Below are 26742 nucleotides of genomic sequence, written 5' to 3'. Positions count from 1 at the left end.
TAGAGCTCTTTTGGTCTTCCAGGGCATGCTGATCAAAAGACTTTGGACTGCAACAAAGTCAGTGTTTGTGGCTTTCTAGAGTTTATGTCGCAGCTATTTTCAGGTGGATGGGTCTGCCAGCGCAGACAATAATATTAATTGATTGGAATATTAAATGATATATGTTCTTCGCTATGCATAATGAAAGTCTATACAAATAAATGGTATTGTGGATTTATATCAAGTTTTGTGTGGTTAAAAGCTAAAGAATGGCTTTTCTAACTGCCTTTCCTTCAGATTAAGCCTGGGATCTGGAAGTAAAGCTGTGCTCTTTCTAAGCCGCTTACCAGTTTTAGTCACTTGTCAGAATAGAACAGCATTCTGACAGAGCCATAACTCTAAGGATATGTCTACACAGCAACTAGACACCTGTGGCTGGCTTGTGCCAGCCAACTCAGGCTCGTGCCAGCTGACCAAGGCTATGGCTGCAGTGCTGTTTTACTGCTGTGTAGATGGCTGGGCTGCGGCCCAAGCTCTAGGACCCTGCAAGGTGGGGGGTGTCCTAGAGTTTGGGCTTCAGCCTAAGCCTGGTCAGTCTACAGAGAAATGAAACAGTCCCGCAGCCTGAGCCCTGCTAGCCCGAGTCTGATGGCATGGGCCAGCCGTGAGGTGTGGGTTTTGTGTTTTGTTTATTTGCTGCGTAGACATCTGAGTAAGACTAATGGTCCATCTAGTCCAGTATCCTGTCTTGTGGCAAAGACCAGTGCCAGGTGCTTCAGAGGGAATGGACAGGATAGTTATCGTGTGATCCATCCCCTGTTGTCCAGTCCCAGCTTCCGGCAGTCAGAGGCTTAGGGACACCCTGAATGTGGGGTTGTGTCCCTGACCTTCTTGTCTAATAGCTTATGATGAACTTATATTCAGGGAACATATGTAATTTTTTTAAATCCAGTTATACTTTTGGCCTTCACAACATCCCCTGACAATAGATTCCACAGGTTGACTGTGTGCTATGTGAAGAAGTACTTCCTTATGTTTGTGATAAATCTGCTGCCTATTTATTTCATTGGGTGATCTCTGGTTCTTGTGTTATGTGACGGGGTAAATAATACTTCCTTATTCACTTTCTCCACACCATTCATGATTTTATAGACCTCTAGCCTATCACCCCTTAATTGTCTCTTTTCCAAGATGAATAGTCCTAGGCTTTTTAATCTCTCCTCATGTGGAAGCTGTTCCATACCCTTAGTCATTTTTGTTGCCCTTCTCTGTACCTTTTCCATTTCTAATGCATTTTTTTTTAAGATGTGGTGACCAGAATTGCATGTGGTATTCAAGGTGTGGGCATACCATGGATATATATAGTGCCATTATGATATTTTCAGTATTGTCTATCCCTTTCCTAATGGTTCCTGACATTCTTAGCTTTTTTGACTGCTGCTGTATGTTGGGCAGATGTTTACAGAGAACTATGCACAATGACTCCAAGATCTCTTTCTTGAGTAGTAACAGCTAATTTAGACCCCATCAGTTTGTATGTATAGTTGGGATTATGTTTTCTGATGTGCATTACTTTGAACTTATCAACATTGCATTTCATCTGCCATTTTGTTGCCCAGTCACCCAGTTTTGGGAGATCCTTTTCTAACTCTTCCCAGTCAGCTTTGGCATTAACAATCTGAAATAATTTTGTATCGTCTGCAAACTTTGCCGTCTCACTGTTTACCTCTTTTTCCAGATCATTTATGATTATGTTGAATAGCATTGGTCCCAGTACAGATCCTTGGAGGACACTGCTATTTACCTAATTCCACTGTGAAAACTGACCATTTATTCCTACCTTTATTTCCGGTCTTAACCAGTTACTGATTCGTGAAAGGACCTTCCCTCTTATTCCATTACTTCTTATTTTGCTTAAGAGCCTTTGTTGAGGGACCTTGTCAAGGCTTTCTGAAAGTTCAAGTATGCTATATTGACTGGATTACCCTTGTCCACATACTCTCCAAGAATTCTAGTAGATTGGTGTCAGAGTAACAGCCGTGTTAGTCTGTATTCGCAAAAAGAAAAGGAGTACTTGTGGCACCTTAGAGACTAACCAATTTATTTGAGCATAAGCTTTCGTGAGCTACAGCTCACTTCATCGGATGCATGATTTCCCTTCACAAAAGCTGGGTTAACTCTTCCTCAACATATCGGGTTGATGTGTGTGTCTGATAATTCTGTACTATATTTTCAACCAGTTTACCTGATACTGAAGATAGCTTACTGGCCTGTAATTGCGAGGATACTCTTTAGTATCTTTTAAAAACCAGCATTACGTTCTCTATCTTTCGGTCATCCGATACAGATGCTGATTGAAACAATAGGTTACACACCATATTTAGTAGTTGTGCACGTTCATATTTGAGTTCCTTCAGAACTCTTAGGGGAATACCATATGGTCCTGGTGACTTACTACTGTTTAATTTATCAGTTTATTCCAAAACCACCTCTATTGACCTCTCAGTATGGCACAGTTCTTCCGATTTCTCACAAGGCGTTTTGTAGGAAAGTTCCCAGTTCTGGCTCAATCCTGAGGCTCTAGAGATCTCTGTGGTGGCCCAGTGGTCAGTGCCACATAGAGTCAAGATGTGCACCTCTTCATGCACCAATGGGGAATTTGAGAGCATGGTGTGCTGGGGTGGTTTTTGTCCAATTTGATGACATGACCAAAGAGCATGCAATGCTGCTTTTGAATATAATGAGCGATTGAAAGAAGGCATCTCTCAGCAAGATTGTAATGTTTTGCATAAAGTCAGACCACTTTATGTTCAGGATTTAGTGTTACCAGTGCATATGGAAAGTCTCTAGCCACTCAAAATCTGCCTATAAGAGAGTCCAGGTTTCTAATCCATACAGCAGTACAGGTAATACGCAGGTTTGATCGATCCAGAACTTTGTCTCAGCTTAAAGATGTTTCTGCATCTGTAAGTGAGACGTGAACTTCATGCAGGAAGTGAGAAGACATCTTTGTCAGAGAATGTCCGGTTTGCTTTGGCCATCTGAATTTTGCTTTCAGCCTAGGTAGATGACAGTTTTGAACCAACTCTTCACAAGGTATTGTGGTGGCCCAGCTCCAAGGTTCTGAACCTTGGTCTTCTGGCATGTGACGTTCAACCCCATAGTGGGGGTAGCCTTCCGGAAACCTTGGAGGGTGGGACTGAAATTCTATGACTTCTCCCCAAGCAAGGCTACTTCATCCGTGTCGTGTGTGTTGGTGAACATTTCTTACCGATGTTGATTCTGATATGAGGAGCCCCAAGTCCGAATATCCAGTCAATAGCTTGACAGAAAGTGCCAGGGTGAGAGTGCAACTCTATCTCACACCCAAAGTTGTGTAGAAATGCAGCGAAAGCTGTTAACCAGCATGACTTTCACACAGGTACTGGTGTGAAGACCATGCGCCAGATTTAGCGGAATCAAAAGCCAAGTTGATGTCAATATATGCCACGTGAAGTGGGTAGTTAAATTCTTGGTACAGATCAGCCAGAGGGTAATGACAGTGTCCATTGTTGACCTCTGTCAAGGAGTATCTGCATCCTACCAAGCAGAACATGAGCAAACACCTTCAAGGGACTGACAACCATGAAATTGGCCTGAAGTTCCCATACTCAGTGCGAGATCCTTTGCCCTTGTACAGGGATACTATGATATGATTATTCCATTCTGTTGGTACTTCGCCAGATGCCCACACTTTGAAGAATATTTGTTGCAGGCTGTTGCTCACTGCTTCCAAAGCATCTTTGAGCAGGTCTGGGGGAATGTCAGGTCCAACAGTGCATCCACTCTGTAACTTCGGAATGGCCTTTCGTACTTCCTCAAGTGACAGAGGGATCAGTGGTTTCAGAGTGGTAGCCGTGTTAGTCTGTATCAGCAAAAAGAATGAGGAGTACTTGTGGCACTAACAAATTTATTTGAGCATAAGCTTTCGTGGGCTAAAGCCCACTTCATCGGATGCATGCAGTGGGAAATACAGTAGGAAGATATATATATACACACACACACACCATGAAAAAATGGGTGTTGCCATACACACTATAATGAGATTGATCAATTAAGGTGAGCTATTATCAGCAGGAGGAAAAAAAACTTTTGCAGTGATCATCAGGATTGCCCGTTTCCAACAGTGGACAAGAAGGTGTGAGTAACAGTAGGGGGGGGGAAATAAGCATGGGGAAATATTTAGGGATCAGTGTTTGTCCTTGGGTCTTCAGCCTTATGGTTTGCCATGTCACATAGCTCTGGACAGTTGTCAGTGGCATAATGTGCTTTCCATCTATCCAGGACCTTGTCCATCAATGAACAGGGAAAGCTAGCCAGTTTTGTGATGTAGATGCTGGAAGGTTGTTTATGGCTGCCAGCTAGGTGCCTGGTGACTGTAGGCAGGATGCAGATTGTTGAACTTTAGGCCATTCTCTGCCTCATCGTCCAGGGAGTTGTTGTAAATTTCAATCATGTTTTGCCATAGCTTGGAAAATGCCTTTCAGCCTTCACTCCCCCTCCCCTCTCCTCCCCTAAGAGCTGAGTACCTAAAGTTCACACTGCATTTGTTGCACATTAGCTCTTTGGGGCAGGAGACCTGTCTTACATGTATGTAAAGCACCTAGTACACACTGGAGCAGTATATAAATAATGACATATAAAAGAATATTAAGGTTGCTTAGTCAAGCACTCAAAGATTAAAAAATGCCAGAATTAAGGTTGCCCATGCAAACTTAATTCAGTCCCATGTGCGTATGTGTTAGGATATAACTTTTAGTTAAATATTCAATATTTTTTCCATAGGACCCCTGCCTCATTCTGTGAGTTCCAGCAAGTTAGTTGCTGAAAGAAGGGAGGCTTTCCTGTGCTCTCAGCTCTGATAATCAGAGCTACAGCAGCCCCCAGCAACTGCGGGGAAAGTTTTGCTCAGCCTCTGCAGTCTTGGGAAGAAACGGGCTTAGTTGCTTCATGGGGATTGTGCATGTGTGGTCTGGGTAGCATCTGGGAACTGTTTCAGCATGCAGCACTACTAGTGCACATGGAATCTTCAGAGAATTTAGTTGTTGGGTTCTAACAAATCTTTACTATAAGTTTCAGAAGGTTATAAGTTGGTCAAATTTGGGCCCACTGTTTATTATTTTTATTACTGGAGTGCTAGGAACCCTAATTTTGGGCCAGAACCACAAAGCACTAGGAGCTGTACAAACAGAACAAAACAACAGTCCTTTCCCTGAAACACTTACAGACTAAAAAGACCAGACAGACAGGGAAGGCATACGACACACAAGCAGAGTGTACAATCTGGTGGCAGCAAATATATTAGTTCCACAGTTTTTATTTTGTCTCTCTGGTGGGTTTAGTTTGGAGGGGATAAGCTAAAGGGCAGAGAGAAAGGACATTGAAGAGAAGGAGGATGAGGGAAAGAGAGAAAGGACATTGAAGAGAAGGAGGATGAGGGAACAGAAGGGGAGAAGAGTGTAAGTGGAGGGTTCCCAGGTGTCTGGTTTTCGACTGGAATGCCCAGTCAAAAAGGGACCCTGGTGGCTCCAGTTGGCACTACCGACTGGGCCATTAAAAGTCCAGTCAGTGGTGCAGCGGGGGCCCAGGGCTAAGGCAGGCACCCTGCCTGCCCTAGCTGCACGCAGCTCCCGGAAGCAGCCATCAGGTCCTTGCGGCCCCATGGCGCATGGGTGGCCAGGGAGGCTCTGCACGCTTCCCCTACCCTGAGTGCCAGCTCCTCAGCTCCCATTGGCTGGGAGCTGCGGGGGAGGCGCGTGAGGGCAGTGTGCGGAGCCTTCCTGGCCGCCCATGCACCAAGGGGCCAGAAGGACCTGGCAGCTGCTTCCTGGGAGCCATGGTAAGTGCTGCCGGGACCCCCCCTCCCCCAACCCCCTGCCCCCAGCCTGGAGTCCCCTCCCACACCCAAACTTCCTTCTGGAGCCTGTATCCTGCACCACCTCAACCCCCAGCCCTGAGCCGCCTCCTGCATCCCAAACCCTCATCCCTGGCTTCACCCCAGAGCCCGCAACCCCAGCTGGAGTCTCCTGCACCGTGAACCCCTTATTTCGGTCCCTACCCAGAGCCTGCACCCCCAGCGCAGTGAAAAAGAGTGAGGGTGGGGGAGAGCAAGCGACCGGGGGGGGGGGAATGGAGCAAGTTGGGGAGGGGCCTCAGAAGGGGCGGGGTAGGGGTGTTCAGTTTTGTGCAGGTAGAAAGCTGGCAACCCTAGTGACATAAAGTGAAAAGACTGAGGAAGGGGGAGGTTTGGAGCACACAGCCAGTCAGCACAGAGAAAGTCCAGTCAAAGTCTCTGGCTAGCTCCTCTTTGCAGCTTTCCGATCCCTGTGGACTTGGGAGAAAAGGCACACCCCTCACACCAAGGTGACTCCCTCTTAGATTTCTACTGCCTGTTCTAAAGCATGGGGGTGCTAAAACTTCTCAGTGGAAAGGTTGTAAAAAAAAATTATGTGGGAAAAATTTTTCTTAAGCTTGTTCTCAGAAACAGTTAAACTGTTTCAGCACAAAATTTTCAAAAACTTCAGCATTAGGCTCACACCTGGTATGAAAAACTTCAGCCTGAACAATTGAGGTTTGGCAAATTTATAAGCTTTCGAAAATAGGGTCTTATAATAGGAAGTGTCAGGCAACTGTAATTATATTTGTCTCTACCTTCTACCTATAATGTTTCACTGGCAAAGTGTATTGTGTCCCCATTCATTGCGGTTGTCAAAAATTCAACACTCATAAACATCAGGCTCTTTTAATTAAAACCTTGTTAAGGCTGCTCAATTATGTGTACTACAAATGTACCCTTAATGAAGCCAGAAAATATCTGTTCTCTATAATCCCTGAGCCAAATTTTCAACCAAAGTTGTTAATTCATCTTTATTATACAAACATGCACCACCCACAATACACATGCTTTCCCCCTCCACAAAAAATAAAAGCTTTAACTTTGTCCTTGTGGAGAGGCATACTTTTCAAACATGATAGATTGACTTAAATCACTGATTTTAATCAGCAAGCACTAAACCTTGATTTAAAAAATTGATTTTAATCCTATTTTGTATTTGAGAGGTTCATTCTCCTTGGTTGTTATAACCGTTAAAACATGTTGATTTGCAACTAAATGTAGTTTTATTAAATTTGGTACTTCTTTTTGCTTACCAGAGGATACTGTCAAGGTTCCTCCCCCACTCTGAACTCTAGGGTACAGATGTGGGGACCTGCATGAAAAACCTCCTAAGCTTATCTTTACCAGCTTAGGTCAAAACTTCCCCAAGGTACAAAATATTCCGCCCTTTGTCCTTGGATTGGCCGCTACCACCACCAAATTAATACTGGTTACTGGGGAAGAGCTGTTTGGACACGTCTTTCCCCCCAAAATACTTCCCAAAACCTTGTACCCCACTTCCTGGGAAATGTTGGATAAAAAGTCTCACCAATTTGCCTAGGTGACTACAGACCCAGACCCTTGGATCTTAAGAACAATGAACAATCCTCCCAACACTTGCACCCCCCCCCTTTCCTGGGAAATGTTGGATAAAAAGCCTCACCAATTTGCATAGTTGACCACAGACCCAAACCCTTGGATCTGAGAACAATGAAAAAGCATTCAGTTTTCTTACAAGAAGACTTTTAATAAAAATAGAAGTAAATAGAAATAAAGAAATCCCCCCTGTAAAATCAGGATGGTAGATACCTTACAGGGTAATTAGATTCAAAACATAGAGAACCCCTCTAGGCAAAACCTTAAGTTACAAAAAAGATACACAGACAGAAATAGTTATTCTATTCAGCACAGTTCTTTTCTCAGCCATTTAAAGAAATCATAATCTAACACGTACCTAGCTAGATTACTTACTAAAAGTTCTAAGACTCCATTTCTGGTCTATCGCTGGCAAAGACAGAATATATACAGACACACAGACCCTTTGTTTCTCTCCCTCCTCCCAGCTTTTGAAAGTATCTTGTCTCCTCATTGGTCATTTTGGTCAGGTGCCAGCGAGGTTACCTTTAGCTTCTTAACCCTTTACAGGTGAGAGGAGCTTTCCCCTGGCCGGGAGGGATTTCAAAGGGGTTTACCCTTCCCTTTATATTTATGACAGTACTCTAAACAATAATATAGCTCAACATTCATGTAGTCAGATTACTAATTTTTGTTTTTTATGATGTTAGAAAATGATGTATTATTATTATTATTAGATGGTTTTTTACTTGTGAATTGTCAAGCTGCATTTGGATGGAAATTGGAATTCAATTAAATGTACAAAAATGGCTTTGTAAAAATTTTTTTAGTTTCATAAAACTGCCTTCAATGTGCTGTATACATAAGGAAAAATTTATCAAAGCATGTTTTGCATTTGAAATTAATACATTAAACCAATGTACATAATGTCTTGACTTCTTACTCAAATTATATTTTTATTTTCTTATAGCTTATTTCATCTTGCAAAACTGAAGACAAATTCCTGGCTAACAATGCCTGGTAGTAAGTATTACAACCTTTAGTTATATTGAAAAAATGTTTAAGGATATCATGTTGTGTATTAAATATTGCTTAATTGGGGTAGGGGGAACCCAAGTGAAATAAGGGAACTAATAATGCAGGTATTATCTTTTTAGTTTAAAATGGAATTGGATTTGCCATACATTCATGTACCAATACATATCTGTTGAGAACATTTTAAAAATGAAATCTCATATATAAGGTTGGCAACTTCTTGTTAACTGCTCAGTGATCATAAAATCTTCATAGTTGTAAAATTGTTCATCATAAAATTATGGTGAATTTAGTACGTGACTGAAAGTATGTGGTGGGGCAAAACAAAAGTTACAAAAGAAGCTGTGGTACTCCAGTGCAATCCTACCCACAAAGTATTTTAAAATAGTAAGTAATACTGTATAGTAAATAGAATGAATAGTTAACTTATAAAATGATAGGTCTAATACTTAATATATAAAAATACAGCTAACATTTTTGTTGCCGGCACCCAGTGCCGAGAGGCTGAACAACAGCTTGAGTGGTTCGTTACCCGGTGTGCTACACCCAATAATCACAACGGGGTGGAGAAGCAGAAAAGTTTATTTGCAGCTGCAAAAAGGTACAGGGAGAATAAAATCTCAAATCCTGCACAACAGAGCAGGAAGTTACACAGGCTTTTATACATCCTTTTTCCCAGCATACTTATTCAATAGCAAGCTGCTCCAAGTATCCATATAGCCAGCCAATCCAGTTCCCAGCTAGTTCCCTGATTCTCTGTATCATTTGTTAAACTATACATAAAGCTGCTTTATTCAGCATTGTTCTTCCATATCTCCCCTGTTTGGCCTTGCTTAGTTTCAGGCAGTCTGACTCTGCAACATACTGTTGCAGATTCTCAGCATAACTGCTGTGTGTGCCTCCAGGCGGGGGGGCCAAGGACACTTGGGCCTAGCACGCAGAGCTGCTGCGAGTGCCTCCAGGCAGGAGGAGGGGGGCCAAGGACACCGGGGCCTAGTGCGAGGGGGCTTCATCGACACTCGTGGTCTTCCATTCCCTCGAGTTACCTAGTGGCCATGCCCCAGTGTTCCCAACATTTTGACAGAAGCATCTTTAAGATTCAAAAAGATCATGTATCTTGAGGAAGAAAAACCTCATGTATATAAAAGCTTCAGGCTGGGGAAGGAAATGAACCCACCACACAATTAATACCAAGTAAAGTAACTTATCTCAAAAAAAAAAAACCCCAAACAAACCAAAAACCCCCCCCAAAAAGTAGTATTTATAATAAGTGAATTTCTCTTTCATAATGACTAAGTGAGAGTCTTCAAAAACAAAAACCAGGATTGTTGAAAATATAGATATACTGTTTTGAATATGGATTTTACAGATGTCTGGATTGATCAGGAAACATTAATCTAATTTGTGTTTTAGGTTGCTTGTCATCTCAGAAATCCATGAATCAAAATATGTGCTATATGTTAGGAGCTAAATCTGTTGGGTATTTTGCTATTTAGTTACTACTTGCTACTTACTGTAAAATATTTTTGGGGTATTTTGTTGTGTTACAGTGTCACAGCTTTTTGTAAATTGCTGTTCTGTAGGTGAAGCAGCATTTGGATGTTTGCTGTTTGGGCCCTCATGATTATGAAATACCTTTCTATAAATATTTTTGCATTTTTTTCCCCGCATCATGGAATAAAGAAATAGAACAATCTCCTTCATTTAAGTATAGGGAGAGCTCTTGTAAAGAGAACATGTTATGTAGAATGCAGAGTAGGTGTTGTATGTCAGCAATTTTTAATAGCTTGCATGTTGTCAAAATGGATATTAAATTATAGTTGAATTCACTTTTGAGGTTGCTGGCATAGTGTTCTTATTTCTTTTTTTATTGAGAATGCTTCAGTGAAGATGTCAAGAGAAATAGCCTAATAGAAGAAATGTAAATTTAATTTTTTCCTCTATCTTTATCAGAAATATTTTCCCCAGGTCTGGCAAACTGAGTGGTGACATAATAGAAATGCTATTCCTTTTTTGACACTTGTGTTATTGAATCAGAACATGGGGTTTGAGAGAGTGTGTGTGATTTGGATTTTGGGAGAGAATGGAATGCAGTAGAGATAAATTGGGAGTAGAGGAGGGTTTTATTTTAAATTGAAGGGCAGTTCACAATTTAATTACTAAATTTTATTGTATATTAGGTTTGAATTCAGTGTGAACATTTTGTACTGAATTCCTAAAAAGGAATTCAGATAAATGGGTGTGTGGTCTGTAATGATTGATAGCACTAATTCTCTTGATGGTCCTTTATGACTATAACTGGAGTGCATATGCTTGTCTGTGATTAGGTACCTCTTCAGCATAACTTTCTTTTTGAGTAGTACATAGACAATAGAAACAAGATTTGGCCATTAAGGTCCAAAAATGGGGAGGAAGCTTGTAGCTTCTTTAAGAAGCGCAAAAGAATGGTGATTCATGGGGAAGACAAGTGAGGAAGAAGACCTGTTGAGTGAATGTGTCAAGGTTGTTGATGTTGAATGTCAGCCTGCTCGCTTTGAATAATAAATCAATCGATTAGACATATAGAGAATTGGTCACACAAGAGGTATATGGGTGCTTAATCAAGAGCAAAGGTTTTTAAACTAGGGCAGTACTTTTGTAAAAACGGTGGAACATCTGTCTTTAAGCAGTGATGCTTGATGCTATTTGTAGCCCATCATATCTTTTTATAATTGTCAGATTTTTTTTTACCAACTAAATTTACCCCTTCCATCCCTACCCCCATTCTTGGGGCGGGGAAGAAATCCTCTCCGGACCAGCCTTGTATGTTTCATATCTGTCTTTATCAAATGGTTGCTTTGGTGTAAATTAAGAGATTATGACTTGTGGATAACTTTAGAGTTGCAGAGGTAGCTCTTGTGCAGAAACAGAACCAGACTGCAAAGAAATCTGGAGATAGGAGCAGTGGGATATTCAGTACTAATGTACACAAAATAAATAGCAAGAACTAAAATTTGTACAGTATGTAACCAAGTGGTATGGGTTGGGGAGAGAATGTAAGCCAGCAGCTACACCTGTAATGTTAGTACATTTGAACAAGGAGCCAAGGTAAATATTCTGTCTTAACATTTTTTCATGTAATTATTTCTAATTGGAAAGGAATGGGATCAGACTATAAAGAATATAGGATATTAGCTGTGAACAGATGAGTTTGAAGATGGGTTTTTGCAAGCCTCTGAACAAGCTTACTAAAGATTGTACTCATCTTTCCCTGCCTCTGACATAGTGTTTTTTTTATTTTTTTGTTTTTGTTTTTTAGGGAGACACTGGTGTCATCCTGACACCACCGTTTCACACTCTCCCACCCTTTAAGTTGTATACTGGGGATGTGTCTTGATTCATCTTACTTTACATTTTGCATACTGTATTATTGTTCTTACATGCTTGTAGTATTCTTTACCAGCTTATTGGGAGACATTAAGGGGGGTGGGATAGCTTAGCGGTTTGAGCATTGGCCTGCTAAACCCAGGGTTGTGAGTTCAATCCTTGAGGGGCCCATTTAGGGCTCTGGGGTAAAAATTGGGGATTGGTCCTGCTTTGAGCAGGGGGTTGGACTAGATGACCTCCTGAGGTCTCTTCCAACCCTGATATTCTATTCTATGGTAACTCAAGCTTTTTAAAAAAGAAAAGGAGTACTTGTGGCACCTTAGAGACTAACCAATTTATTTGAGCATAAGCTTTCGTGAGCTACAGCTCACTTCATCAGATGCAAGCTTTTTACTCTCTAAAGCTGAGTCCTCCCTGCATTATTAGCTTGAGCTTCAGCAACACTCAGTCTCCAACCCGTCCTTCCTGATGGGCTACCTTGAGCTTAAAGCTCCAGTTTATTTCAAGCTAGAAACTTTTGGTTGCATTGGGGTTAGGTGTAGCACTCAAAATGCCGCAAGATTAATGCAGTGGAAAAAAAACCCCTCTGAGTTGGAAAATAAAACCACTGTAAATTTGTAGATGTCACACAGGATTCCTACTAACCAACTCTCAGCATTTCTAGTTGTTATGAAGTAGTATGTTGCTATGAAACCTTAGATCATGGCCATCCTTCAGTGCTCCACTACAGTCTCCTTCTCCTCTCAATGTTACAGCTTCATTCATACTGTCATACTCAGCTGTAAAACATTGACTTCAATCTCATAGTTATTCATGGGCAAATTCATTGCCACTAGACAGGTCTGTGGTCATCTATTGAAATTCACATTGTGCATTTGAGTACATGTAATTGTGAGAAATTGAATGTGCATTTTGACTGGTAATATGTTGGAGCATGGATAAATTTATTTAAATCAGTGATTTTAAATCAGTTTTTAATTATTTAAATCAAGTGAGAAACTTTGATTTAAATAATTGAGTTTAATCTTGTTTTGTGTTTGTACTTTTTAGTTATTTTCCTAAAGAGAGGTTCAGTCTCGTGTTCATTTGCAACCAAATATAGTCCTCACGCTAAATTTGGTACTACTCTTTGCTAACTAGGAGGATATATACTGTCTATGCACACTTATGTAAGTAATTATATAGAGTGAACATTCAGATGCTTAATTTTTACATTTGTATTATGTTGAAAATGGTGAATGACTCCTTTATTTACTAGATAATTTTTTACTATGGACTTGTGTCATTCTGCATTTGCATGGGATTTGGAATTCAATTAAAAGTCCAAAAACAGTTTAATCTTTTTAGATAAAGAAATCTTCCTTAAATGTGCTGTATACATAAACATTTTTTCTTAACAAAACATGTTTTATATTTAAAACTTTGATTTATTAAGCAAAGGAAGTATTATCTGCAGTTAGTGAATTGATGGATTGTTTCTGGTCCCCATGGGCCAGATTTTTGAGGGTATTTAGGTGCCTGAAAATGCAGATAGGTGCCTAATGGGATTTTCAAAATTTCTTAAGCAGGGTAAATACCTAACTCCCATTGAAATAAAATGAATTGACATTCAGTGGGAGCTAGACATTTAACCTGCTTAGGTGCCTTGTAGGATTTCCTAAAGCATCAATCACACATCTAAGATATAAAATGCCGTTGAAAAACTGGTCCCAGGTCCTTCAGATTTTTAGAGTTAGTAGATCGCATCCTCTGCCACATGTTTTCATTCATAGATTGGAGTAAGAAAATAAACTTTCCTGCTTTTCAGTTCCAAGTTGGTTTCTTAACTTTGAATGAGCTAATCCAAATGAAGAGAAGATCCTTTCTGCACCTGCTGGCTAAACCATTGCCAAAAGTATTTAATGGATTAAATAAATTAAATTTAATTTATTTTCTGCACAACAGAAATTGAAAGCCCTTAAATTTGGGGATAAAATTGCTCCATTGTAAAGACTGAAAACAATATAGATGCTTGCTTAATACAGTATATGATGTGATTATATTTATAAAGTTTGAATGGACCTCATAAATTAGAGGTGGTTTCTTGATACTTCTTTAGTTATATAAAGAAATGTACATAATTCATTCAGATTTTAGGATGACCTCATTGATGCAGCATATTTATGTTTAAATTTTAATAGATTATAAATTTAGGCCTTAACAAACTTTAAATTTAGTTTTAAGCACCATTTTTTAAAAAAAATAATTTGAATAAAAATCTGATATTTGTGATTTAAATACAGAAAATCAGTTTATCCATCCTGGTTGGAGTGGGAAGTGTGTTCATTGTGGAGCTGAAGAATCTGAGCTGTGTGCTTGGGTGACAAGGCATATGACTTGAGATTGATGTAGATGTGAATGTTGTCTTAACTAGTGATTTTCTAGATTTTTAGTGATTCAATTGATTGGAATACAATTAAGCAGTCTTAACTGTAAATTCACAATTTTTGTGGTGGAATGTTTATATTGCCTTTTGTGGTTAACTAGTTAGAATTCTCAACAATGATTGGCAGGCCCATTGTGTGTCACTGGAGTATGCAGGGTAATAAGCAAACATGAAGAAAACCAAGATAATGCATAAAATGTCAGTCATTTTATTTTTACAAGTGTAGCTGGCTATAGTATTAATTAGAATAATAATTACAGTAGTGATGTTTTTATAATAGGAAACAGTACTATAATGTTCTATTTAAATTGTGTAGTTGGAAAGAGACCACTCATTAGAATTCAGGTATATGTATTCATTATGTGAGAATTAGCAAGGTTTAATGTAGAACAAGCCCAACTTTAGAATACTCAAATTGTTCACTCATTGTTACAGAAGCATTCCAAAATCTTGGATTAGGTTTCTTCAATTATTTCTATTTTAGAATTTCATTCCTACTTCTCAAATCCGATGTGTCTGTTTCTGACATTCTGTAATGACTTTTATCTTCAGCCAAAGAATGTGCTGAAGATTTTCTTTTTTTAGTTTGTGTAAAGTGAAGTCTGATTTATTGACTTCAAGGTGGATTGAATGGAATGAAGGCGTTCTCTTCCTTGAGATTACAAATTACGCTTGTTTAAAAAATAGTATTATATGCTATGGGGATTTAAGTCTGTTTTCCCTTGGGTCTTCCAATCATTCCAAACTCCAAGTAAATTAGTGACTAAGGTTTTAAATCTTACATGGGACAGATTGTTCTCAAAGTCTTTTACAGACTGAGTCAAGACCTATTGCACCAGATGCTGAAAACTTTAAATACAAACTCTTCCTTTCCCACACAATATTGTCTTTCCTTTGTTCTCCTTAATATTCTGTTTCTTGTTTATGGCAAAACTTTTTCAGTCTTATATTGTGTTGAGTTTTAAAAAAAATATTATGGTAAGTTAATGACCAACTGAACAATGAGCTTACCAACTTTCTTTTAATATTACTAGCAGAAATTGTACAGAATACATTGCTATTGTAGATCTTTTAAGTTGCTTTTATGTTGTCAAAGTTGCCTTTATAGTTCAATGCCACTCTTCCCCCCGCCCCCAATGCCACAATTGGGAGTGTATATGGGGGAAATAGTTCCATGAAAGTGTTGAAACATCAGTAAATATGAGATTGTATACTTTTTAAAAAATGTTTATCCTTCTTAATATTTTAATTTATAACTGGTATTTCCATAATATCATGTAAAACTAAGAATACAAAGTATTATATGTCTTGCTACAAAGATGCTAAATTTACTGGCAGAGTTACTTGAGAAGATTAGTGGTCATTTCTAAAAAATCTTTTTTGTATTTCAAAGGGTTGTTTGTAGGTACAATAGGGACACAATCAAGTCTACAACTAATAATAAATATCCATGCCAGTTAGCATGTAAGTTGTACACAGCTAAATTTGATTTGTATTTAAAAGTCTGCAAAACTGAAATGGAAATAAAATATTTCAGTGGGTTTCTCCATAATTTGTGGTCCTAGGAATTCTACTGTTGCAGATTTTGGCCGAGAATGGTGGATAGTATTGCATCTACTATAAACAAGCACATATTGAGAAAAATGATTCTAACTATATTTCCCCACATTGTAAAAGAGAACTAATAGTTTGTAATTCTTTAAGAAGTAAGGGAAATCAAATACTCTGGAAAGACTAGAAGATAGACATTTCCTTGAAAGAGCCAACAAGAATATTGGAGTGGAAAAACTTCCATTCACACTAATTTATTATGACTTTAAACTCCTATCGAACTCCAGTATGAACAAAGAGGAAATACCTGATACTGAGTGGGAACCAAGATTATATTTGCTTTGACTTTGCAATCACATTAGTCCATAAATAAATGAAAGCAGCATTCCCAGTGAAAAAGGAGCTAAGTTTTTTTTTTAATTTTTCCTATGAAATATAGGTGACCACCATAATACAGTTTTCCTAAAGCCTTATATATTTTTAAATGTTTGTCATTTTGTATTCTGTGTTGTATTGTTGAAACCCTCACTGTATCTTGCATAGCCAACATAAAGACTTACATACTTTTGTAACAGTGTTTAACAAAAAATAAAGAAGGAGAGGGTTGTAGGGAGAGAGGGCTGTGTAGCAGTCAGGATTCTGTGATGGTGAAGGAATCTGTTTATAAATGTCATGGGAAGCCTTTCAACTTAATTCCATTGGATGATGAGGCAGGAACAGGAAGAGAAAGTCTGCTTGGACCTAGTTTTAAAGCCCATCCAAGCTCAAGAGTGAGTCATTTTCATACCTGACCCAAACCTGAAGCATTTCGGCAGGTTGCAAGGGTCTAGCCTCTGGCCTGGATTCTTTCCTTTTCCTGTCACCCCAGACTCCCTATTTGCATAAAGCCCATCTCCCTATTAAAGCCTCCTTCCCAATGCACATGCCTTCTTTACCCAAGGCCCAACACCCCATTGTTTCCCCCGTTCCCTTGCCTTCCCATTCTGTCTCTCTGAACTTCTTCCTTACTGTCTTCCTCATTGTTTTTAACAACAGAAAGCAGCACTGTGGGGAGAACTGGAGCTCAGTTTCTCTGCACTCTTGCCTCAGCTACTCAGTGCACAGGGAAGCCTAGACAGCCATGCCTTGATTCCCAAGGTAGTATGCAGCCACAGAAACTTTAAGGAGCAGTGGCAGTTGGGGCCAAAATTATTTATTAATGAGAATTCTTGAGTCCAGTCTTCTCTCATCACTGACTCATCAGACCAATAGAATGGTAACATGTCAGTCAGCTTCAGAGGAAGGGTGGTGATTGGTTGTTATTTCTGAAGACCAGTTTCCCAATTATGAGTGTCCTGACCTGTTCCCCTCTATAGTCTAAGTGCAGAATTCAGCTCAACCATAACTATGGAGCTGCGACCAGTGCTTCAATTGTCAGACGAGCTGTGAACCCATTTTTCATTTTGCATGTCATATTGATGTATACGCCGATCAGATTATAAATAAAAGCTATTCTTTAAGAGTTCCTTTCAAATAAAAATTGATTAGAGTTACTCAGTGGAAAATATATATTAATACAAGTGTTTTGTTCAAAGTACTTATACATCTCACTTGTGTAGAGAATCTTCAGATTAATTATTCATGTAAAATTGTGCTTCAATATGAAGTATTTAATGGAGTAGTATTAAAACACCGCAGAACAAAACTTTCCTGATTGTGGATACTAGAAAAGGAATCTTCACATAGATTGTAATTTCTCCTTGAAATAGTTGACAAAGAAGGATTTAATCTGATTTACTTTAGTATTTTCTTGAAACATTCTTTTTTACCAATCTGCTATTACAAACCTTTTATTGATTTTTTTTGTTTTTTTAAACACTGTTGTTCAAGTTTTCCTCTTGGTTATGCAGTTACAGTGCAGGTTTCAACATACAGAATATAAAATGACAAAATAATTGAACATACAAGGCTCTAGGAGAACATTGACTACAGTGGTGGCTTACTTTTATTCAGGAGATTTTAAAATAATTTCATTGTAAGTATTCAAAGGGCACTTTGCTTTATATCTGTGTACACGAAAAACATTAAACAATTTTAGTAAAGTTGTACAGTGTTGAGTCTACAAGATAATAATGAAACAATCTGCAAAATACAAAATAACAAATTACAACTGCCCAACTAGGACTCTATCCAGAAAATTGTACCTTTTTAGTAGGTTATACAAGTACATATTCAAAATATGTCTTGGCAGATGGTGAACCTGATAGGCAGAGAACATATTATGCCTATGAAGACTTTCATTTTGTCACATGGATATTGCAGCTCCTAATTAGCTGTTGATTGTCTAGTGTTCTACGTTAGGAAAGGGGCTGTGCAAATTGGAAGCAATTGAAACTTCTGTATCTAAAATTATCTATGCAATTTATAACTGATGAATGATATCTCAATTCATTTTTTTGCATTTTCAGTATTTGATTTAATTAATACCCTTATGTCTTTTCATTCCCTACTAAAAAGTCATGTATGCGTCAGATAGGTTTTTCATTTTGTAAGCTATTAGGTATAGTTTTAGGTTAAAAGCAAGCACCTGAGAAAAGCATACTGAAGTTCAAAATCAAAATTTTGCAGTGAATATTTTATAAAAGTGTCGCTAAGTTTTATTAACTTACCTGTTTGTTAAAACCTGTCATTGTTATTTACAGAAATTACTTTGCAACTGGTTTTCGTATCAGTCGTTGATTAATCTTCATGTGCAGCATTATTTGATACTGATTTCTGTATCATGGGACGGACGGGTAAGACTCATGCTGATTATACATGCAAGTGTTCTGATTTTTCTTTTTTAAAAATATAAAGATCAATTGGTGTAATTTTTATGTTTCCCATGTGACTATGTGCAAGTTATAGTATCGAAAGACCAAGAGTGAACTGGCCTGAGATGACTGATAGCAATTAATGATACACTGAAAACTTCTTGGCCTGTCTGACAAGTGGCCTCTGGGTTTTCTTTTTTTGCCTTCTGGAAGGGACCAGTGATCACTTTAAGATCAGATACCTTGAGAATAATCAGGGATAGAAATTAATTGGATGCCTCAATTCCAGCTTTCAAATGGTGTAATCTCATTTCTAGGAGTTAATGAGAATATCTGCTGCTAAACTCTTGCTGAAATTGAAGGAAGCTGGTAATTGGAAAAACTAGATCTTAAAGCAAGGATAAGATCATAAAATTTAATAACTCCTCTTGGAGTTACAGCCAAAACTGTGGAAGAGTGAACGGTCTTGGTGGTCTTTGGCACGAACTGGTGGGAGCCCTACAAATGGACAAAGAGTATATTGGCTCTGTTCCACTGGCTTGTGTGAAAGTGTGGTGTAGTTATGGCATTACCCCCTCCATGTGTTCATTGTGTCTCTCAGCTGTAGATGCTCCTAGTCATGTGCACATTGAGATTCTGGCTGACCCCTCTGCGGGTGTCGTTAGGGGGCAGAGGGCTTTTTCACTTATTCCAGAATATGGGTAAAATGGTAACAGTGCCTTTGCTTAAGGTTGCCTCCATTAGAAGACCCTGTTTCCTGTGGCTTAAAACTTTTGAGTTCTTTAACTGTTTGGGTTCAAATTTTCTGAGCTGGGTGTCTGCCTAAAGCTGAAGGCTTTTGCAAGTTTCAACAAAACCAGGGTAAGCATTTCCCAGAATGAATTTTGAGGAAAAATGCATTGTTTTACCCATGTTAAATTCTCTTAGCAATTTCATTGAGAAGTGCCTCTGTGCTTTGGATGAGGAACTCAAAATTTGGCAAGGGGGTCACCTTGTTTATTCCTTTCTGTGGAAAATATACCCAAATTTGGCCAAGTTATAAGCTGCTTTTATAAATCAGTTTGTACATGTTCAGTCGAAGTTTGTTAGAGACTGGCAGCTAAATTTTCAGAAGATTCTATCTGCACTGAGCATGCTGTGTCCCTATATGCGGACCGGACTGTACATGTATCATTCTCCAGAGTGACTGAAAATGCTTCATCCCCAGGCTGCAGGAGCTGAGCAGGACTTCCACTGCAGTTGTTCTTCACAGTACCTGGGGGCTGCTGTGGTATGTGGCAATGGAATGGACAGGAAGGAGACTAGTCTTTTGCTCACAGTACTCCTGCAGCTGGTGCCCAGCAGCATGGAGAAGGCTGTGCCTGACTGAATGTGAGGTTTTTGGTTTAAGTCAAGTTGGTTTAGCACATCATAAGTGTTGCTTTCAAGTATGATCCTACCTTTGGATAAAATAAAAGTGATAAGGGAGTGACTGAAGCTGTGCCACCTTAAAAAATTATGCAGTATTATACAGACATTTCCTGTGGAAGAAAAATTCATATGAAAAGGTAACTAGTGGCTTGCTGGGAGTATAGGAAATCATAAATAAACCACAAAGAAGATTTTTGAAAGATGGAAAGCCATTTAAAATCCAAACTCGCCTCCAACTGTGATATCTGAAAGGCATGTCCCAATTAAAATTCTCCATTAATGGAATATTACTTTATTTTGTGAGCCTGTTGCAAATGTTTTGTACCTACTGCAATATTTTTCATAAAAAAAGGCAACACCTTCAAAAGATACAGTAAAGCAGTACCTGATTAAACTACTAATAAATCCTATTAAAACTAATTTGTACTGAGAACATTTAGAAATATATATAGTGGAGATTGTCTTGCTGTCACCTTATGAGTGTCCTATGCTTTTGAAAGTAAACATAACTCCAGAACATTACATCTATAGACAGTACACTGTAGTACCAATAACTACTGCTTTCATAAAGATTAACACTTCAATATTTATCAATCTTTAAACACTTAGAAATGATCTAAATTTACAGTAAATGTTGAATATTTGATGTTCTGGAAACAGTCTGAGCCCTAACTGATTTCCCATACTCTTTTTACAGTCTTCCCATTTAAATCCACTTGAACATGTTCCATATGATAATTAAGAGTCTGCACTATTTGTTTAGAGCTAACCCCTGAAGAAGGAAAAACCTGATCTTTGCTCCCTGGACCTCAGATATGGCTGCCAAAGCCCACTTTGTAGAACACCAAATGCAAGGGAAAAAATTAGCTTGTGGTGTCATGAAGATGATGTACTGTTCTAGCACTGGTCTAGGACTCAGGAGATCCAGGTTCTCAGTTCAGCCACCAGAATAACATAACTGGAGTCGATGTAGCATAGGGCGACTTACTGCAGAGTCTACACTGCACTGGGTCGACGGGAGAAACTCTCCCATTGACTTACCTTACGCTTTTTGTTCCGGTGGAGTACCGGAATCAACAGGAGAGCGATCTTAATGCCTAGGGGTGCTTGCTTTTGCAATGCTAGCCCCATTTTGCCAAGTTCATGTATTGGACAGGGAACCTGCAAGCAGGCATCTGCTTTGTAACAGGATAGGGCCTGACTTTAGATTGGGCCTTAGGCCTTGCACTAGGCCCTTATATCAGGCCTCAGGCTCTCTCTTTCTACTACTCTGAAAACGTGGCTTCTATTGGACATGTACAATCATTTGTGCGTACCTAAATCTTGTGTATAAATCATGTATCTACCTGTGCACATGGCCTGTTGCTCTCACAAGGCAAATTAAGACTCTATCAGGTGATGTGTATATATATAAATATATTTGTCTGGAACATTGGGTATTTCCATACATTATGCATATGTAAATAATTATATGTGCCTAACTTTAGCAATCTGGATCAAAGTATTTAAAGCCTCACAACACCCTTATGAGAGAGCATATCTCCAGTTCCCTGGATAGGGAAATGAGGTACAGAGAGGCTGTTGCTTGTCAGGGATGCACAGTAAGTCTTGCTGGAAATAAAACCCAGAACTCCTGATCACAAATCCCATGCGATAAACGGTAGACTGTGCTCCCTTATTTGAAATGAGTAGTACCAAAGGTTTAACTTTCATTTTCAAAGCATTTTACAAAAATTAAACAATCCTTTGAACAACACAAAATTTCCATACCAGATTATGGCCAAACTCTGTGAAACATTGCATTTTTTAATGTAGTGTTGCAGTTTAGATTTTCTTTTTTCTGTGTATTGAGCGTAATATTAAAGTATATTGAGTAGAGAATGCCTTTTCTGGGTTTTAGCCATACTTACTTATAATCAGGAAACAAAGACTATGTTCAGTGACAGTTAAGGCTGCATTAAGACACACGTAGGCACTCAAAACCTTAAAAGCAGGGAAATAAGATAAGGGGGAAAACTCCTGTTTTTTTCCATCTTCTTATTATTTACAATGTTGTTAGTATCTAGAACTTTATATGGCTTTCACTTCTGTGTCCAACAGATACCAAAAAGCAATACATACCCAACTTCATCAAATTTGCCCTCTAAAGTGAAACCTCAACAGTAACATCAGCAGTGTGAAAGCAAAATAAGTTCCAAAAGCATGTGACAAATGTGTCAAACTGTTGATGCAAGAGGCTGGGGTCACTGAGTTTTGCATGACAGTGAACTGAATAAAGTTGGGTTATGTATTGCTGTCTGATATGGGTTGGAGATGGAAGTGAATGCCTTTTGGAGGAAGTTTTAACAGTATTGTAATCAATGTAAAGATGGTAAGGAATACTGGAAACTTTTGTTAACTTGAAAGTATAAAAGTATGAACATACAAGGGTTTGAGTGGGTAGGATGGGTTTTGGTGCAACCTGAACTGTCACTAACCTTAATTCTTGTTTGTTAATTTCTCACACAATAGCAACTTGGGGGCCTAGCTGAGGGTTAAAGCCACTTTGTGGTAGGTGCTGTGTAGAAACGTAGTAAAAAGTCTGCTGTCCAAAGAGAACTGATAGTCTATGGCTGTAAGCAAAATTGGGGCTTGAATTTGACAATGCAGCTGGTGACTGAAACAGGCAAATGGGAGTAAAGAGAAGGGTGGGAATACGAGCTAAGAATAAAAACAGAATTTTATGCATAGTAAGCAGTAGTATTATGATATATATTTAATTATTGACCCAGTTATATTCTCACTCACGTCATGTTTTGCTACTGACTTCGCTGGGGGTAGGTCTGGGTGCTGTGTGTGCATTGGCATGTCCTGCAATACCTTGGTTGCAGCTTAGAAAGAACTACTGAAGACAGATGATACAGCAGCCTTAACCCTGCCCTCTTGGGATTGCCAGTCGTCAGTCACCCTCTCTGACGATCCCTCTGTACATACCCCTTTACCAAACTACACTCTCCCAATATCCATTACTGTATATCAGACATCCATAACTACTAGTGGCTGAGGATAGGGAAAGGAATCTGGTAAACAGGTTGTGCAAAAAGGGGACAGAGTTAAGGTTGCAGTGTATGTTCTGTGATGTACAGTTGTTGTAATGGTAAAGATGTGTGGCTTAACTTTTAATTTTACTTTTGTGGATTTGTAGTCACCCTAACTGATTAAGTTTTTTTGCTTATTAATATAAGACATGCTAGTCCTGCAGTGCTTACAGTCTGTGTATAAAGTTTGTCTCATGAGATTCCCAACAAAATAATTGAACCTTAATATTTAAAATCTAGGTAGATTTTTGTCATTAGTTCTTGAAGAGGAAGTTTTATGAGCACATATAGTGAAAGATTACTTTGTGTGAAAACAAGACCCAGTTTTTTTTGCCATGAAAGCTAATGGAGAAAGAAGCATGGTGACAGAAACTTTTTGTTGTGAACCTCTGCTGGGGAAAGTTTTAAAGTGAGAATTCCTCGATATGGGAAAAAATTTGAATCTCCTCAGGCCATGTCTATACTACTAGCTTATAGCAGCACAGCAGCACTGATGCAGTTGCGTTGCTGTAAAATGGCTCATGTAGCTGCTATATGCTCACAGGAGAGAGCTCTCCCATCGACATAATAAAACCATCTACACGAGTGGTGGTAGCTATGTAAGTGGGAGAAGCTATCCTGCCGACATAGTGCTGTGCACGCTACCACTTATGCTGGCAAAATTTATGTTGCTTCAGGGGCATGTGTGTTTTTTTTCACATCCCTGAGCAGCGTAAGTATTGCCAACGTAAGTGGTAGTGTAGACATGGCCTAAGCCAGTTAGCACTTTTTACCAGCATTATAGACTGAGTTACTGAAGCTTTCAAATCATGGTTTAAAGACTTCAAGTTACGTAGAATTCACCGTTGACACTAGTTTAAACATGCAAGTGACCATGCCCCATGCTGCAGAGGAAGGCAAAAAACTCCCAGGGTCTCTGCCAATCTGACCTGAAGGAGAATTCCTTCCCAACCCCAAATATGGTGATCAGTTAGATCCTGAGCATGTGGGCAAGACCTGCCCAACAGATTCCTGGGAAAGAATTCTCTGTAATAACTCAGAGCCCTCCCCATCTAACTATTCTGTCTGAATAATTTAGCTATGTAGTGAATGTGTGTATGTTGGCACAGGTGCTTTTAGGCCCTAATCCAGCGAACTGTTTAAGCACATGCTGATTATTGAGTGCTTTGCTGGACTGGGGCTTGAGTGAGGGTGGGATGTGCAAGTCCTTATTAGTTTAGACTGCACAGTTTACTCTTTATTAAATTAAAAACCTGTCTTGTCCATTTGACATTTTAAAAAAACAGTTTAAATAATGTCTTCATTTATCTGTAGAAGAAAAAGTATTCTTAAAACATTAATAATTCCAAAACTAGTTAAGGTTGCTGTATAACAGCATAGTTTACCCATCACTTTACAAAACCCACGCACTTGAAAGTAAAAATTGTAGGTAGACCTCAAATCTTGCATTATGTATGAAAACACATTCAAATCAAGAGTAAAGAACTTCATATTTCATCCCAGCATAAATAGTGATTAAAAAATCAGTTCTCAAAATGTAATTGTAAATCAGACTAAAAATGTATTCCTGTACATTGTCATATATTGAACAGCCTCAAATGTAAGTTAATTCATATATTTTCCCTCAGAAATTAATACTTTTCCTCCTAAAACACTATTAAAATTTCACCTTACTGATGTCAGCTTGTTCTTTGAAGGTACAGTAATTGTTAATGCTAACAGGCAGTCGTTGTCACACAAATTAATAGGCAGCAGGTTTAATACAAACAAGACGGAGTATTTTTTTTATCCACAGAACATAGTTAACTTGTGGAACTCATTGCCATGGGGTATTGTGATGACCAAAAGTATAATTAGATACAATTTAGATAAGAACTAGATAAGTTCAAGGAGGATAGGTCCAGCAATGGCTACTAGCCAAGATGGTCAGGGATACAACGCCATGGTCAGGGACTTCCTCTGACTGCTAGTAGCTGGGGAGGGGAGGAGGAGTGGATCACTCAAACTGCACTGTTCTATACACTCCCACTGAAGCGTCTGTACTGGCCAGTGTTGGAGACAGGCTACTGGGCTAGATGGACCATTGGTGTGACCAGTATGGTAGTTCTTATGTAAATCATCACCTTCTACTCATCTGTTAGTTATGAAAAAATGGTTCCTTTGTATCTTCAGCCATGTAGTAACTGTGTCAAAGATTGCATACAATTAGAAAATGTTTGCATGGATATTGTGTGAAACTTGAAAGTAAAAGTTTAAGCCAAGATCTTCAAAAGTGACTAGTGGTTTGTGGCTCAATTTTTTGGGTGCTCCAGTTGAGACATACTAAGGTCTAAATTCATCAAGTCACTTATGTCCCTCTTTTTCCTTGATTACATCACTAACTTAAAGCATAAACTACTCAGATGCTTAAAGTTAGGCATACGTTTAAGTATCTTGCTGAACTGGGATCTTAATTTGTCTCAAGCTAGGTGCCAAAATCCTTAGTTATTTCTAAAAATCTTGATTATAGCGTTTATTTTTAATGTCAAGCAGAGATGGATCTAGCCTCTTATTTGTGGCTATGTAAAATTAGGTTTTCCTCCTCCTGATTTTGGAAAGTATAAGGTGTATGGGGAGAGCAAGCTGCCCGTATGTGGGGAAGATTACTATGTGAAAAATGAGTAAATGTTTGTTGCTGAGACTGCACTTAAGCATTTCCGTGCTACAGATACACTTCTGGTTTTCTGACAGTTATACCTAGATTGTTCCCTACCCAAAACAATGTTCCAATATGCAAAATAGATTGGAAGTTAATAAGTTTCATAACACAGGTAAATCTTTGAAATGTTTCCAGAGAAACGTTTAGATTTACCCAGGTTATAAAACACAGGTAAGATCGTGGATAAGATCCTGTCTACTCTGTATGTGTTTGTAACAAGGAATAACCATGCTTTCTTGTATGGCTATATCTCAAGTGCAAGTCTGGTCTAAGGCCCCTTGTACACCCGAACAGTTTTACCAGGTTTTTAACTTGTTGGTGGCATTAGTTGCTTCCAGATGTGGTGTTTTTGTGTTATATTTGTTGAACAGTAACTCTGGATGTTAATGTTTCCCATCCAGTCGTCTAGGCTCTCACAAAGCTGTCCTGTAATCAGGTCAGATCTGTTTAGAGGATGTTATCTGCACAACATCTCATGTCTGTATCACCAGACTGAGTGGTCCCATCTCCTCCTAGTTCTGTGTCCCATGCATGGATACGTTGCCTCACATGTTTTTCATATTGCTTTGTATGTATGCTGGGGACCTTTGATTTCCTGACTTTCCCAGAATGCACTGGTAAAAACAGTGAAGTCAATGTTGGTGGTGGATGTGGATACATAAGTTTGACACTTGGTTTTGATGTGGAAAAAGCTGCTGGATGGATGTAGCTCAACCATATTTATTGCAACTGTGTCAGATAAATGTGTAACCTGGCTAGTTTAATAATTGTAGTGTAGAGATAGCCTTAGTTAAAGAAGGGGTATGTGTGATATGGCACATGATTGTGGGCTGGGAGCATATCACAGGGTAGAAAATTAAAGCTGCTTGGAACGTCAGCCTAGTAGGGATTTAGGAGCAAGCATTCTGAGTCTTGTGAAA

General features: G+C 38.9%; 1 protein-coding gene across 5 annotated transcripts in view; it reads left to right on the top strand.

The window, feature by feature from the left end:
• Nucleotides 1–26742, top strand: part of EFR3A (EFR3 homolog A) — a 191612-nt gene that overhangs the window by 4289 nt on the left and 160581 nt on the right. For 4 of the 5 annotated variants that reach the window (XM_048841671.2, XM_048841669.2, XM_075124937.1 and 1 more), the window contains exons 2-3: nucleotides 8439–8491; nucleotides 18527–18619. In XM_048841671.2, coding sequence (XP_048697628.2) covers nucleotides 18607–18619 — 13 coding nt within the window. In that variant the 5' untranslated portion in view covers nucleotides 8439–8491; nucleotides 18527–18606. The remainder of the gene's footprint in view (nucleotides 1–8438; nucleotides 8492–18526; nucleotides 18620–26742) is intronic. The other variant, XM_048841670.2, reaches the window with a different exon arrangement.

Source organism: Caretta caretta, chromosome 2 (assembly GCF_965140235.1).
Source record: "Caretta caretta isolate rCarCar2 chromosome 2, rCarCar1.hap1, whole genome shotgun sequence".
Taxonomy (NCBI): domain Eukaryota; kingdom Metazoa; phylum Chordata; order Testudines; family Cheloniidae; genus Caretta; species Caretta caretta.
This window is presented reverse-complemented; position numbering and strand designations above follow the sequence as displayed.